General features: G+C 49.3%; 1 protein-coding gene across 1 annotated transcript in view; it reads left to right on the top strand.

The window, feature by feature from the left end:
* DNAH14 (dynein axonemal heavy chain 14) overlaps positions 1-17,277 on the top strand; it is a 2,000,441-nt gene that overhangs the window by 284,945 nt on the left and 1,698,219 nt on the right. Inside the window, exon 10 of the mRNA XM_069608705.1 lies at positions 10,694-10,825. Within this exon, the coding sequence (XP_069464806.1) occupies positions 10,694-10,825 (132 nt within the window). The remainder of the gene's footprint in view (positions 1-10,693; positions 10,826-17,277) is intronic.

Here is a 17,277-nt window from a genome sequence, read left to right as displayed (position 1 = left end):
CCCCAGGAGGGAAAAGATACTTCTTAAGCCTGTTGAAAGAATTACAGAGACTGATCAAGGAAATAACAAGAAGGTATTTGAAAGTCATATATTAAGGGACAGAGTGATCCTACCAGTGTCTAAGGGGAAGGGAGTAATTCCCCAAGCTTAAATTAGTTTAAATAGTGCTTACATTAGTTTAAATAGTGGTAGGGTCACTTAGGATAGTTTTGACGGAGGGCTTCTTTATTTTTAGACTTCCAATTCTAACTGACAAGTAACTTAGTTTGTTTTTTAGGTAGGGAACTCCCATACTGATAGGGAAAGTTAGACTTTGAAGCTTATAATTTGAATAAACCATCCCGACAATGTCATCTGAGAGTCTTTGTCTTCCTTCTGACTCGGAAAGGTATGTTTACCCTCATACCTAAAAAGACTTCCTAATATGTACTGGAGGCAGCAAATTCTACATTTAAGAATTAACTTAATTTTGACACAAGAAATTTCAAATCTTAGAAATAAAGATAAATCCTCAAGTGTGGTGTGTAGTTTCTGTAACATGCCCGAGTCCATAGAATCCTTAAAACATTTACGTTGCCAGTGTCCAGACCTGGTGGGGATGCAGCAACTATTTTTTGTCAAGATCTCGAAGAGATTTTAGACTGTATGACGAATATGTATTTTGGCAAATAATTGTAATGGGTTCCTCTATATCAATCATAATTGCAACCTTGAGATTCTTAAGTCATCTCAGCATGATATGATTGTAGAGCTTTGACCCTCAGTTCATTGTAATAGAATGTTATGATGATTTTATGGAGATTAATTAATTTTCTTTTGTTTTTACTATTCTCACTTTTGTGACACTTATGATTGTGCATCTGATGAATTTAGTCGATTGATGAATTATCTAATAGTGGGATCAGACTTTATGTATAAGCTGTGATTACATGATTGTATTTAATATCTTAGAGGTGTTTGTATATACATGCAAATTTTAATTTTGTGAAAGGTTACTTTTTAAACATGTCACAATAAAATAAATAAAATAGAAAAAATAAAAAAGAGATACAACAATAGTGCAACCACAACACATTGATGCTCCAGTACCTGCAGAGGGTTCTCTACCAGTAAATAGATGGTTAGGGGATGGAACTGTTAACACTAATTTATACTGACGCTGTGGCACAAGTAGGAATTATGAAAAAAGCAGAAAAGCACTGGAGACATACTTTATAGAAACCACCCTATACACAGGCCTCTGGTACACAGAGGATAAATATTATATTCACCAGCACGCCCTTAAGGCTGTTTTGGCACCCTTCCCGTAAAGTGTCAAGAGATCACAAGAAAACTGTTGTTCTGCAGTTTGGACCTTGAGTGCTGTGTTTGTTGAGGCTTTTGTCAGCAGACCTGCTACCTAATAATTCCTACATTTCTCAGTTCAGTGCTCCATGATTTTACATGCCTGTGGTAATTTCCATCCTAATCACTGTCACCATTGCAGGTGAATGCTGTGCATTGATTCTCCAACTGCCACTATATGCTGAACCAAAACAACTGCAATGACCAGAAGTCAAGCCCAGTCTTTCTCTCTCCAGTCTTGACCAGTGCTCCTTCTGCTGCCTTTCGACTTCTGGCTGGGCCAAGTGGATGGCAATCTTTTATAGGACTCACTGGTTGAAAGCGAGGTTCAGTGTCTCTAGTTGATTTCCAGGATGAGATCTTCATACCTCCTCAGCTCTTACTCGTCTTAGTACCAGGGATGATGCTACAGTCACAGTATAGTATGTTTGAAGTCAGGGATATGTTCTGCATAGGGGAAATGGGGCATGTAATGGGAGAAGGGTGTGAGATGTGTCGTTATCCCCAGGGGAAATGTCTTCCCCTGCCAGACACAGATCCTCCCACGTTTCACTGCCCCCAGGGGGAATATAGGGTAGTGGCTGCACCACCCTGGCCTGACAGGAGAGGGTTCTCACCGGTGCTAATTTTGACAGTTCTAGAAGCAATGTGTTGGACAACCAACCATCTGAACAACCATGTGAATCATCTGCACAAGATACTATAGCCTGAGCGTTTTTTTCACCACCAACCTGAAACTTCCAAAATCTGTTCTTCTTTCTGTTTAAGGATCTGATCTAGAAGGCTGATAACGGTGCTCCCCTCATGGATCCTTTCGGATCAATGAGTTTTCTTGCCATACTGTTCCTCCTGCATGAATATTTAGCGACTCCATGTAGCTCTAGATAAGGCGGGGTCTATTGCAGATATGCTTGCAATTGTAAAAATGTACTACAAGAAAGCGTTTGACATGGTTTACTGGGGGTCTTTTTGGGCTAGTTATGGAAGACATGGAATTCTGCTGATCTTTCTCCAATGGATCAAGCCGCTAAATAAGCAGCTGGTGACCGCTGGCTGGGTTAATGGGGTGACCTTGCGCTACTTCCCATTTGAATGTGCAACGTGTTGGGGTTTCTCCACTGCTTTTAACTCTAGCTATTGAACCACTATCAATATGGCTGTGAAGCGATTCACTTCTGAAAGGAGTTGCGTGGCTTTCCGGTCTTGAAGACATTGTGTATCTTTAAGCTAATGATCTCCTAATCTCCTAAATATATGTGGGACCCTTGCTGATCCAAACCCAGGATCATGGAAATCCTACAGATCTTCGAGCAATATAGTGGGCTCTGAGTTAATTGGGACAAATCGGTACTGCTCCCGGTACAGGAAGGAGGACCAGCCACGTTTCTGTACCTTCTGGGTTAAGACGGACCCATTGACATACCTCAGCATCTGTGTCTGCCGGAACCCAGAATCCTTTTTGGCCCATAACCTGCCGCCTGTTTCTAAAAGGTTCCAGGCTTATGATCAGTTTTGGGCAGCCCTCCCCCTATCGATACTCAGTCACGTAACTTTATTCAGAATGATGATCCTCCCCAGAAATGTATATGTCCATGTCCTTCAAAATACTCCTGTTAAGATCTCGGATAGTAAGTTTCAGAAGATTGAACAAACTTCTCGGGAGGATAGCTCAGGGGCAATGTGCGCGTCTTGGAAGCAATATGACACGGAGCACCAGAGGTTCGATCCCCAGGTGCACGCTTAGAAACCACTGGGTATTAAGCGTGTTATAAATAACCTATAATATATCATATATTAAACTGTGGGGCTGGTCCCAACCCAGGATGGCCCTTCGAACCCTTTGTCACTTGGTATGGGAGGGCAGAATTGGTCTTCCTGATGTCCAGAAGTACTATTGGGCGTCACAGTTGGCAGTGGCCAATGGATGGCTGCACAGCAACCCCTCCTGCCCACATATGAGACTCGAATGATACTGGCTGGGTGTGAGAACCCAGGGGTATTCTCACTTATTCTTCCCCTGGATCATCTGCTCAGGTGGCCAGGGCACAGCCATCGCTTTTGGGTCAAGACCCTGGGGTTGCACCAGTGCGGGAGGGTCACCTGGCTGGAGAGACCTTCGGAATTGGGGGTGGGATGCCCACGGGTGAGACACAGTATTCCCTTTTCCCTAATTACCAAACATCCTATTCTATCCCAACCCTAGCAGAATATTGTGAATCTTACCCTGTTTCCCCCTCCCCAATTTCGAAAAACCACTGCAACGAGGAAGAAAAGGAACAGAGCTACGAAGATTGCCCATAGGAACCAATGTACCATGTTTTCCTATGGGCAATCTCTATTTTGTCCCGATAATGAGGCCAGGCCACCTTACTCAAACATTCCCACCTAAAACCTCTTCAATCTCCCAGAAAGTATAAAAGACAGAGCACACAGACACACTTTGAGTGAGCTGGGGATGCTGGAAGGTGCAGAGAAGCCAGAGTTAGACGAGTCGAGCTGGAGAGTACCTGGAAGGCCTGGAGGAGGAAGAACTGCCCAGACACTGGACCTGTACGTGCAGGGGAGGTTGTAGTGTGGAGTGGAAGCTGTGCCTCCAGGGAGCCCAACCAGGGGAAGCTGGGGTTGCCTGGCGGCACTCGCATCAGAGCTCCTCCCCTGGGTGAAACCAGAGAACCCAGGCCTCTGGGGGCACGTGGTAGGACCCTGACCTCAGTCAAACATCCCCTTGTGCTCCTGCTGCTCCCAAACTATGAGAATGCCGTTTTGGGGAGCAAAATACGAGGAAGTGCATTCTAGGACTGGAAGTCCAAAACCATTTCTTTTTTGAAAACTGAGAGGGATCAGAGCCTGGCTGAAGGAGACCCTTGTGTGTGAACATTAAGGAGGGGTCGGAGAACCCAAAGATTTATTTGGGGAAAAGTCAATAGCACAGAGAGGACCCGGAAAGCCAGAGTGCAGAAAGTAGCCTTGAGAGACCGGAGGGGGACGGGGATCCGAGACGCTGACTCAGCGCTGGAGAGAAGCCTGTGGCATGGCTAGGGAGACATATCTCCAGGAAAGCCGGGAGAAGGCAGGCTGCAAGCTGCTGCCGACGCCCTGAATGGAGGCGAAATACAGAAGAACGGCAACCAGTGAGCTTCCGAGAAAGAAAGAAACATGGTGTGTGCAAGTGTCAAAGGGATAAAACAAGAGCGGTCTGGCACTACGAGTGTGCCCAGTCGATGGTTTCTCTTTTTGGTGTATTGTATCAGAAAAGGAATGAATGTGAAAAGCATTGACGTGGTCATGCAGAGGTTAAGCAAAGGCCTTGTACAGTCGAAAGTCTTTGATTAACTAAGGAAGAAGGGATTGTGAACAACCGGTCCGAGCCCGGCTTAGGGAGATCTGTGAACTTGTGAATAAAAGGCCCAAGCCCGGCTAAGGGAGGCCTATAGTGAACAGCGAACTACGTATAAAGGAGGAGTGTGAACGACAGGTCTGAGCCCAGTTGAGGGAGACCTATTGGGAACTTGTGTTTGAGAGGGTCCGAGCCCTACTGAGGCAGAGCTGTGGTCCGAGCCCCGCTGAAGGAGACCCATTAGAAACCGTGAACCCTTAAACGTGTGAACTTGAAAGAAAACCTGAAGAAGAGAAGGAACTTTGTTTTGTATGTGTCCAGGCATCCTGTGAATAAGAGACTTTCTTTTGGGGATAGGGCTTTTTCGCAGAAAGCCCGGACTTGTGTCCTGAACTACATCCTCGAGCCATAAAAGCCAGAGGGTGTTCAAAGCTCGAGTGTGCCGCCTTGTCCCGTGCTTAAACGTGGGGATGGGGGAGCTTACCTATTATTTCATGAACACTATTTCTTTTTCAAACATCATTTTCCCACACCATTTGTATTTAGAAGTAAGGATTGTCAATAGGTTTATTAATATAGGCTCTTTTTATTTTGACAAAGCTCCACTAGGACTGTGTTATGTTTACTTGGATGGTCGTAGCGTGCTCCCATCTTTAGACTTAGGGTTAGATAGGCGTTTTACCAACCCATTGAAGATCAATAAACACCCTTGAACTGTGTACCGCTTGCGTCTGTCTTCACTTTTGCCACCATGAGTTCCTTACACTGGGTCAGGCTGTCCCCCTTTTCATACTGCACAGTGGAGATGGAACCTGAGGACTGGCACTTGCTTCGAGTTCAGGTTGTCAGGTCCACAACTAAACTGATTGTGTTTGTTGGGGTGGTGACCCTTGTCGCCCCCATGTGGAATAATCAGTAGCTACCCGAGATATGTAGAATGACTTTCGCGGGGAGGTGGCGGGCAAAGGGGATTCGGATTTTGGGGGATATGCTGACTGAGGGGCAACTTGAAACGTTCCAAGACATGCAACTGCATTTCCGACTACTGTTGACAGATACCATTACATCTGTTTCCGTCATGACCTCTGGACTTAATTCCGTTGCACGTATGACTGCCTGGAACATACCCCACTGGAAGCCAACCACTATACTGAATTCGTCCCCCCAACAAGTTATTTCTGCTCTGTATCCGGTGATGTTAAATTTAACCCCACACTCTCCCTTGTCACTTATATCACAATGGGAAGTAGATGTCGGACACATGTAGGACACATCGACGACGAAGATTGGCTGGAAGTCCTAATGTCCCAGCGGGAAATTACAGTTTCTGCCCATTCACGATTGATTCTCTTGAAAGTCCTTAACAGGTCTATTATTCTAAGGAAGTACTGTCCACATGCGGCTGCACCCCTGACTTGGGCTGTTTACGCTGCGGTAACACATTAGGCTCTTACTACCGCATACTTTGGCAATGCCCGAAGGTTCGTAGATTTTGAATGGAGGTCCAACGATGAACATCTGGGGCGCTCTCTCACCCCATTTCAGATGATCAAAAGTTTGTTTTACTGCAGGTATTGGGAGAGACTGACTGCACTAGATATCAAAATCTCTTTATATCCAACGCCATGATTGCTGCTCAATACGATCTAGCCATGAAATGGGGAGCCCCAGAACCGCCAAGGCTTGTACATGAATACAGGACTTGGGGCCTCATCACGAGTTGGGTGGTAGCCCTTAAATGCGGCGGTAATGCTATTACCATCGCATTGAAGGGTCCGCACAATCAGGAGTCTGGCAGCTACAAGCTGGGGGTAAATGCACCAATTTAACGCCCATTTTCGCGCTATCACTGTGTGCTAATTGCGCTGAAAATGCCCCATTGGGTCCAATGGACCCAATAGGCAATGGGGAATACCCATTACCGCCCAACCCTTGATCCGGCGCTAATAGTGCTGGACCGGGTGGCAGTAATGCTATTAGCCCAGGCGGTATTCCGGCGGTAATACCGCCCATCTCGTGATGAGGCCCTTGGACTACTGTATGTCGGTGGAAGAGCAAATGTACCGTTCTCACGGCTGCCCCAACAAATTCACTAAAATGGGGAGGACTTCACAGATCGGTAATATAGGGATGGGTTGGCATGGATGCGAATGGTATATGTTAATACAATGAGGGAAAAAGACTGTTTACACCACTGATCGTTTTTTCGTTGGTTAATGTTCTCTTTCTGGATATGCGTCCGAACTCTTTTTTCTTTTTCTTATAAGGAAAAATTATATAACTCAAAAAGATTTTTTTTTTAAAAAGGATGTGAAATGTGCTGTGTCCAAACTTGTACCACAACTTGTGTATTCCAAACACCAGTGAACAGTCAAGACCTAACCTGACAAAAATAACATAACTGCCCTTGGCTCTTTGTCATTACAGTGCCCCAAAAATTCCTTTGATAATAAATACCACTGAAAAAGCATTGCTCCTAAAATAACGGTTTCTCTTTTCTAAGCTTTTTTCATTGATCATAAATGCCTCCCTTCAGTAACCGCGCACATATTATATCCATTTAGTTTCCTTTTGCTCTTGAATTGTGAGCTATATAGTATTACTAGTCATTCATACGGGGTCATCACGAGTTTGGCGGTAACCCTTAAATGCGGCGGAACACTATTACTGCTGCATTTAAGGTTCTCCAAATCACGGGTTTGACAGGATTTACCCCCAGCTCTGTGCTGGGGGTAAATCAGCCACAAATTTGCTGATTTCTGTCGCAAATACCGCACAGTAATACCGCCGACAGTGGTCGCCCTGAAAATTCCCCATTGAGCCCATTGGGGAATGGGGAATTCCTGTTCTGCCAAACCCGTGATGTCTCCGGACCCGTTGGCGGTAGAGCTATTCGCACAGCGGTATCCCAGCGGGAATACTGCCAGGATAACGCCCAACTCGTGATGAGGCCCATAGAGTGTTATCTAGCTGGTTTTTTGAGAGTAGCAAAGAAAGCGAAAATAAATCATGTTCTGTCTGACAAACAATTTCATCCCAAACAGATACATTGTACACGTTTGCCCACATGTATCTGCTCGTCAGGAGTTCACGATATTCTGTGTGCCTCCAGAATTATCAGGCTGTACGTTTTCGGAGAGAATCACGCTTGCTCTAGTGTCACATGACCTCTAACAGTAAGTCCTTGTCTGCATTATCATGGTGCATTTTTCCCATTCTGTTCTTGTTGGCTTTCTCCATATTTTAGAATTGGCTCATTATATAAACAAAGTGAACACTGGAGTGTCATAGGGCCTCATTACGAGTCCGTCGGTAGCCGTGCCGGTAAAACCGACAGGCTGCCGCTGGACTTGTGGGGATTTACCGTCTCCAGACTTGCCAGAATCACCGAGGCATTACACCCGGTAATTCCGGAGCCGACATTCTGTTACTCCCCATTCCCGTGGAGTCCTATAGGACTCCACAGGAATTGGGAAGTGGAAACACCGGCACCATGTCGTAATGGTGCCGGTGTTTCCACGTCTGTGTGCAGCCGGTGGTGTTACGCCCGCCATGTCAGACCTGGCGGGTGCAACACCACACGGCCACATAACTCAGTTAGCCGGTCCGGAAAACGGTGCTGGTACGGTTTTACCGGCACCGATAAATTCGCACAGGCTAACTCGTAATGAGACCCATAGTCTCTTATCTAATCTCCTCATATTAACCAACTATTTGCTTTGCCTTTACTTACGTTGGGCTTAAAGACGAACTGTGAACATTCTGGGCATAATGTTCATTTCAAGTATTGACAGCCTAGATTTTTCTCCATATGCGATTGAGTTTGCAAAAGCTAAAAAGCAAAATGACACTTAGGGCCGTAAAAGGCTGCAGCGCCGTTAACCCATTAGTGCCTTATTACGAGGTCCCTTTGCGGGACCCGACCTTAACGGCTGGTCTACACCAGCCGTTAAAGTAGGGACCCGCAAAGGGACCTTGGTGCTAAGTACGGTACCGCAATTTGCGGTACTGTACTTGGCGCCTTCCCCATTCCCATTGAGCCCTATGGGGCAAAAATTGGAATGGGGAAGGGCCATGGAGGAAGGGGGAATTACCGCCCCACCAACCTTGTAATGGGGTGGTAATTCCCCCTTTCTCCATGGCGGAGTCGGTAAGTTACCGGCATGGACCATGGTGCTATTAGCACCATGGTTTTCCGCCTGGGTCGTAATGAGGCCCAATGGGCCTCATTCCGAGATTGGAGGTAGTCCTGGCGCTATTTGCGCCATGACTGCCTCCAATAACGGTACAAGCACTGGTCTCGTTCAATGGGGACTTACCGGTGTAGTCTGACCTTTGCGGAACCGGTAAGTCCCCATTGAAAAAAACATTCCTCATTCGAGCCCCCATAGGGCTCAATGGGAAGGGGGAAGTAGCTAATAGGGCTCAATGGGAAGGGGGAAGTAGCTAATAACGGTACCGCAAATTGCGGTACCGTTATTAGCTCTAAAGTCCCTTAACGGGTCCCGTCCATAGCGCCTGGTCAGACCAGGCTTTAAAGGAGGGACGCGCTAAGGGAACTCATAGTAGGGCGGTAAGGGATTACGGGCACCGGTCTCCTTACCGGTGCCCAGTATCCCCTACCGCCCTACTCGTAATGAGGCCCAATGTATCCAAATTAGGTTGACCAGAATTACTACTCTCCATTTAGTTTCGAGGAAACTACTGTATATCATGTAGGGGATGCTTCCTCATACCTGTAGATGGGTGGTTGGTGGAGCGGTTGCAGAATGTGGTGGTATATCCCCCTTATGAGTTTGCACTGTGGATTGCATCTCAGGTGGGAAAGTGATTATGTATATTCTTCCTGAGAGTGGTGGGCTGCTCCTCCATAAATATGTTTGCAAGGGCCTGCTCCTGCTAGCAGGGGTCTACTCCCTTGTAAGTGGGTAGGTGTGTGTGTGTGTGTGATCTGCTTGGAGTGTAATGAGTTATTGAAGGTACTCTAGGTCATGTATTGTGGCTGCTCCTGAGTGTGATGAGGTATCCCTCTGTATTTGTGTGTGTTTGGTGTTGCCACAATCATTGGTTCGCGCAAAAGGCTGCCCCAGACAGTTGTGAGCCAACTCCCAAGAGTGTGTAGGGATTTGGTGCGATTCTCCTCTGTTAGTGTGTATGTGGTTGATGTGTTCTTGTTTGTTGTTGCTTACTCCACAAGGTGAGTCCCTGTGAGTGGGGATACATGTGTGTGCACCAATAATGTAGACTATTTTCCTTTACACCTTCTGTAGCACACCATGAACTCCAGCAGCAGTATATTGTGGCACCCCAATTCTCGAGTACTCACTGGAAAAATGTGTGTGAGTGCAACACGCCCTGCTCACACACCCATGCATCTCCCTGGGCATCTTATGGGCCAACAAAAGCCACAGCTGCAAAACTCCCTAAAGAATGCTCTTACGTTTGAGCTATGTCATAATAACCCAACCATTTTGAATCTTCCCAAACAAACATGAAATTACTTGATCTGAACGTGGATTGGTTGTAACAGTGTCACGTGTCATCACACTAATGAATTCGGTATTTCGTTGGCAGTGAGTGTTGTTTCTGACCAATAACATGATTACAGAGGAGATAACACAGTACATGTTGCTGCTGTGTGAATACCATTGGCAAAAGGTGCAACTGCACCATTCTCTTGCACCCTCTTTACAAAGCTGTAAGGGGCAAGGGTTTAGATGGAGGTGGGCGGTGTCACCTTAAACAAGATAAAGGAATGCTATGGCTTGCATTGTTTGCTGGTGGTGTTCTTACATTGGCATTATAACATGAATCACACTACACCCTTCTTCAGATGTAGTGGGTGTCGAATACATGTTGCATACATTGGCTGTCTGATCTCTAAGGCTACAAGTACAAACATAACGTTGCAGTTGATATGTCAGTTCTAAAGTCATTGCATTCATTATGTCACTCTTAAATAATAAAAGACTGTTTGTTTAGTTATTCTCTTCTCTGTCCTGTTATGATTAGCTCGATGGATTTCACACTTACTCTTTGGATGAGTTTTGTGACGTGCAGAGGCAGCAGTGTAATTCTGCACTGAAGCAGCTCCTGTCATGCAGGGAAAATATCCTTGAGGCTATCAAGCAGACCTTTCTAAAGGTAAATATTGGATGTGTATAATATCTGTTATTTCATGTTCCGTCTACTTGCAAAGTATATGTTTTTCATGTTTTTATGCCGCTAAGAAAGCTCAGCGGGTTCATCGCTCGCTGCTGCGATCCGAGCGAGATCTGCAGGTCGCAGGCTCGAATCCCGGCAAGGCAACTCAGCCTTTCATCCTTCCGAGGTCGATAAATGAGTAGCAATTTCGGTCGGGTGATATTGTATGTAAATATGTGCTCTGTAAAGCGGATTTTTTGATTAAGGCGCTATATAAAAAACACATCATTATCATCATTATATGACTTAAACAACATACCTGAATGCACATCTTTAAAGCTGTTCATATGTATATTCATAAAGTGTCTTGTCTAACATTATATTAAAAGGCATTTGAGAGACCATCTTTCTGAGAAAGGATACAGTCTAACGTATATTTACATTGTGGCATGGTTTGTTTTGTCTATGAATTTGCTCAATGCAACATAGCAACTTCCCTGTGGAGTTTCTGTGTTAAATTAATAATATCATCTAACCACAGACATTAAATCAAATCTGTACCATAAGCAAAAGCTGCTTGACCCTAGACTTTCCTTATTTTGCCCATGATGTACTGTAATACTTAATGTTAGTAATATCTGCTACAAGTGCTTCATTGGCCATGATGCCATGGAGGGTTCAATACAAGCAGGCCGAGTGTGTTTTAGAGGTACTTCCAAGCTCACCTCGATCCTGTTGCCGGCCGGCATGCAGCCTACACCTGCAACATGTGCCCTGTCATCACCGCAAAGAACTGCAATGAGCCATGGGGTGGCAGAAATATTAAACTATCATGGTTTGAAACAGTTAGCTAGTTTTGGCTCAAGTGAGACAAACATACTGATATATACAGGGTAATTCATAGAATTTCGCACAAAAGAGGCGCACGCGGCTGGCGCACAGTGTCCCCGTGCGATGCACTGCGCCAGCCGCGTGCGATAAAATCCATTTCATCGCACAGCGTATTCATGGATTTTAGCCTCCAAAACCAGCCGTGGCGCAGCGACCCTGCAGCAGCGCCAGTTACGCCCCCAAGAACGCCCTTGCGCAGGGAAAAGCCATCAAAATTCCCAATTCATCGCAAATGTCTGCGCTAACCCTGGACCAGTCCACAGGGCTGCCAAACAGCAAACGCCAAGCAGGGAACGTGTATTTCAGTGGTTCGCGGGAAGTTTCACATGCGAATGTCCTGGGTACATGTACATCAGGGGTGCGCGTGAAGTAATACATGCAAATCCATCAGGGCACGTGTATTCCAGGGGTGCGCGGTAAGTATCACATGCAAATTCAGCAGGGTACGTGTATTTCAGGGGTTCGCGGGGAGTACTACACGTGAATTGTCCGTGTGGGTCCTCCCAGGTGTTCCCTCTACACCCTCCACGGCCCTTGCAGGCAGCCAACACCACAGGGGACTACCCTGCACCCCTGCTCATGTCCCGCAGGCAGCCCATCCACCATGGGCATGCCCCCCCAGCCAACCCACAAGTCACCTTGCACCACTGATCAACAACACATGTCTCCCAGCACCCTCACCCCCCAGCACTGTGGGGCACCCTCCACCAGGCCACCACTCCTATCTCCCTGCACCCCCACCCCCCTGCATCCAGGGGCACCCTCCATCAGGCCCCCACTCATGTCTCCCAGCACCCCCACCCGCTGCAGTGCAGGGCACCCTCCACCAGGCCCCACTCATGTCCAACTCATGACCCGCTGCACCCCCACCCCCCCAGCATCCAGGGGAACCCTCCACCAGGCCCCCACTCCTGTCTCCCTGCACCCCCACCCCCCAGCATTGCAGGGCACCCTCCACCAGGCCCCACCCATGTCCAACTCATGTTCCCCTGCACCCCCACCCCCCAGCAGTGCAGGGCACCCTCCACCAGGCCCCCACTCCTGTCTCCCTGCACCCCCATCCCCCACCAGTCAGGGGCACCTGCCAGCAGGCCCCCCTCCTGTCTCCCTGCACCCCCACCCCCCAGCAGTGCAGGGCACCCTCCACCAGGCCCCCACTCCTGTCTCCCTGCACCCCCACCCCCCACCAGTCAGGGGCACCTGCCAGCAGGCCCCCACTCCTGTCTCCCTGCACACCCACCCCCCAGCACTGTGGGGCACCCTCTACCAGGCCCCCACTCATGACCAACTCATGTCACCCTGCACCCCCACCCCCAGCACTGTGGTGCACCCTCCACCAGGCCCCCACTCCTGCCCCCCTGCATCCAGGGGCACCCTCCACCAGGCCCCCACACCGGTCTCCCTGCACCCCCACTCCCCAGCAGTGCAGGGCACCCTCCACCAGGCCCCACTCCTGTCTCCCAGCACCCCCAGCCCCCACCAGTCAGGGGCACCTGCCAGCAGGCCCCCACACATGTCCCCCAGCCAACACGTCATCACAATCTAGATCCCTGGCCCTTATGGGCAGCCTCCACATGCCAAACACCCACCCAAGTATTGCATCCACCCACTTAGAAATGCCAATTACATGATACAACCCCAATGGCAAGTATGTAAATGAACACATCTCCCTCACATACATACAATGGGTGTCAGGGAATGTCAAAACCCATATCATGACATGCATGAAACCAATGAGACAATACTACACATTGAAGTATGATGAAAAAATATGTATTAAAAGCAACATAAATGGAATCAAAAAGAAACAAACGAAAATGTGAATTAAAAACAAAAAGCAGCATGTCCGTAAAATAATGTAAAACCACAAATCATAATCCAAAGGAAAGGTGTCCAAAGTCACAGTGCACAAAAGTAAATCCAATGGAAAATTAAAACCAAAAACCATTGCTCCATGGGTAAAATCAAAATGAAAAAAAAAATCCCAACAGTCAACTATATACAGATAAACAATCCAGGGTCCATGATCCCAACAGAAGAAATGAAACCTATTTAATAAGACTACCTAATAAAAAATAACTATATACAAAAATGTGGCCCATTGTCCAAAAGGTCCAAAAAATATAAAAAAAAGCAAAGGAAACCTAACACTAACTACAGAACTATTTACTAGGGCAGCGGGCTAGCCCGACGGCTCACTTCGGGATGTTCCGGGCCAGGGCATCATCAAACTCCTGCTTAATGTCCCGGAGGCGGTCCTCCTCCATGGCCCCGAGGGTCCGCATGGCCGACGACATGTTCACCTCCAACTCCCTGCGGATTGCCTCGAGGCATCCGGCCCGCCTCAGGGCCCTCCGCATGGAGTTCTCCGCCCTGACCATCGTGAGCTGTGCCTCTTCCGCCCGCTGCCGCTCCGCATCTATGGCGTGGCCCAACCGCTGCCACATGGAAGACACTTCCCGTCCTGGGTCCTCCTGCCCTCCGGCCGATGCCTGCCCCTCCGATGTCAAAGGCCCTGAGCCATCATGGCTCCCACCTCGTTGCTGCTGCTGTGCCTCTGCCCGTGCCATGGCTCCTGCTGCCTGTACATCCTCCACTGGCTGGGGTGCAGTCGTTGATGTGGCCACTCCTGCTGGACGTCCGACTCCCGACTGTGGCAGGGATGCCTCCTCCACCAGCCTGGCCGCACCGTCAGAGGCAGCTCCACAGGGCACCCAGGTGACAAATGGGTGGGAAGATGGCACGGAGGATGACTGGCGCATAGGGTGTTCAGTTGAAGAGGGGGTCGGAGCAAGCTGCAGCAAACAGAGGAATCCGGCCTGGGTGACCTGTCCCAGTAGGCCGATGCGGTCAACGAGCCATTCGAGATGACGTGCAGTCTCCTCATGAAAAGACTGCAGGTCACCTCGCATGTCCCGTTGACGCAACGCCACACCAGTCAGGGCAGGCTCAACCCGTACCTAGATAGCCACGTCCGCAGGCAGAGGAAGGCCAGTTGTTGTGAGCTCATCCCCTGCCTGAAAACGGGTCTGGACGTAGGCATCCCTGCTGGTGCAAGATGATGCAGTGACAGGATCAGGGACAGGATTGCGCACAGCACCTCCGCGGCGGCCTGTGCTGCCTCCTTTCCCTGGTCCTGCACTGCACCACTAGCACCAGTGGAATCCCCACCTCCAGACCCCGTCTCTGTCGCTTGCACGGCCTCCTCATCCACCAAACCCCCCACCAACCTGGATGACTCCGTGCCATCTTCCCCGGTTGGGCCCTGTGGGGTCCCAGCTGCCCCTTCTGCTGCCGAGGAGTCCAACTCCGACCTCCGCCTCTTGGACCTCCCCCCGGCAGCTGCGGCCTGGGACGCGGCACCGGACTCCTCACTCCCCGACGAGATCACAACCTGGGAGGGGAGCCGGGCCTTGCGTCTCCGGCTGGCGGTGCGATCCCTGCCGCTGTGCTCCACAGCACCTTCTCCGCCCTCTTCATCAGTTGATGCTGCAGACAGGGAGAAATAAAACACAGGCATCAGGGCACTGTACAATGGACACATACACACATGACAGTTGTACATGAGTGGCATTGGCAAACCTCAGACATGGCATCACAATCGCCAACACACATGTCATTTCAACTCGCACACATGAGCCATACCACAGCCATATCGTAACAGCCAGCACCATCCATACACATACAACAGCATGAGCAGGCAAAGGTGAGCCAGACATCACATGCAACACAGGGAGTGCACTACACATGCACACACACCACCAGACTTGCATGCATGTGTACACCTCTGCCAACTGATGCAGTGTTCAGATTGGCATCCATGTCACATCTGCCCATCAGGCTTCCACATCCCGCTGTCGCATGCATCCATGTTGCATCACTGTTGCACCCTTGTCAAATACACACACATGCACATAGTGCTGATACATGCAGCTGAAAACAACATCCATGTGTGACATCACGAACATGCCTACTTACATACACATTCATCCAAACATGTGCAAATCCAAACACAGCTGCATTTGGCATGCAAGCCTACACACACAAACACCATCCATGTCTCACACATGACTGCCATCGCATGTGTTAGCCTCACGGCCCTGTACACCCCCCCCATACTTGGCCCCATAAAAACACATGTGCAACCTGCACACTACTGGCACATCACCACACGCACAGCACACAGTCATGAGGCATGTACACTTACCGCTCGACTCCAGATGGGTCTGCCTCTCAAGGACCTGGACGTGGAGCGCTGGGGATATGTGCTCCAGGACCCTCATCTGATCGTCCGACAAGTGGCCCCGGCGCCCCTTAGCATCCGCTGCCTTCAAGAGGCGCCGGGCCTTGTTGAGGGTCCTGGACCTGAAGTCCTCCCAGCGTTTCTTGACATGATGGAATAGTCGGACTGCCACCCCCTCCGCGTTGATGGCAGTCACGATGTCCGTCCAGATCCGAGTCCGTCCTTCCTTGTCGGCGTGCAAACTTCCGAAGAGGGCATCATACTGCCCCAGGACTTGCTCCACCAGGACACCAACTTCGGTGGCAGTGAAGCTGGTGCCCCTCTGCCTCTCTGGCCGGGGGTTGTCAGTGGTGCCAGATGTTGCAGTGCCCGACATGACAACCCCAGAGGCAGGAGTGGGTGGGCAACTGGGTCCTGGGGCTGGTCTGTGGAGCGATGGAATCCCAGTCGGGAGTCTTCGGTTCCAGCAGGGGTGGTCACAGCAACAGCACCCCTGGCTGATGTGCAGGCAGCAAATGGCAGGGCACGTGGGCAGCAGGCAATCGGGCAGCAGCAGATGGCAGGTGGGAGCATGCTCGGGGCACTGGGGGGCAGTAATTCGGCCTTCTGGGCAGGAGCGTGGTCTTCCGTGTGCTTACGCGTGGCCAGCTTGATACGGAGTGATTTGGCACGTGAAAATCCAGCACGTCTGCGTGTAATTCGAGGAAAGGGCCTTAGCGCGTAAGCGCGTCAGCACACGTACGCGAATTCATTGGCCCAAATGCCACCAGCGAGTATGCTCATCTGTGACGTGCATGCGCGGGCGTTTCCCTGTACACGGGTGCATGTTACACGTCCAATGACTGCACGTCAGAGTGTCAGCTCATGTAATTGAAGGATGGGGCCTTAGCGCGAACACGCGGAAGTGACGCTTGACGTGTGGGCATCTTTAAAAGGTACGTGTAGAATGCCATTTCCTTGTACGTGCTTTTCGTGGAGAGCGAGTGGGTGAAATCTGTACTTCTTGTCGGTTCACACGCGATTTACTTCGCAACGTTCCAAGTTCGTACTCCCTGTTACCTCTGACAGCTTTTTCTCTTCTTGTCTTTTTCCTGGGCCTGTTTCCTCAAACAGTCTTCACTTCTCCTGTTGTCCTGTCTCCACAGACAGCGTACAATTCTTCTTTTGGCGGGGGTGTTGCCAACGCGCACACGTGCGTATTTTTCACGCGATATTTCCTAGCAGACGGTGAGTCGCGCACGTATTTGACATCTGTGCTTGCCCCGTGTGTTGCCTACCCCTTCAGAGATCAGTCTAGGCTGCGTGTGACACGCATACG

Source organism: Ambystoma mexicanum, chromosome 4q (genome assembly GCF_040938575.1).
Source record: "Ambystoma mexicanum isolate Mex_15411 chromosome 4q, UKY_AmexF1_1, whole genome shotgun sequence".
Lineage (NCBI taxonomy): Eukaryota > Metazoa > Chordata > Amphibia > Caudata > Ambystomatidae > Ambystoma > Ambystoma mexicanum.
The sequence above is the reverse complement of the archived record's forward strand: the minus strand, read 5'-3'. Positions and strand labels throughout refer to the sequence as shown.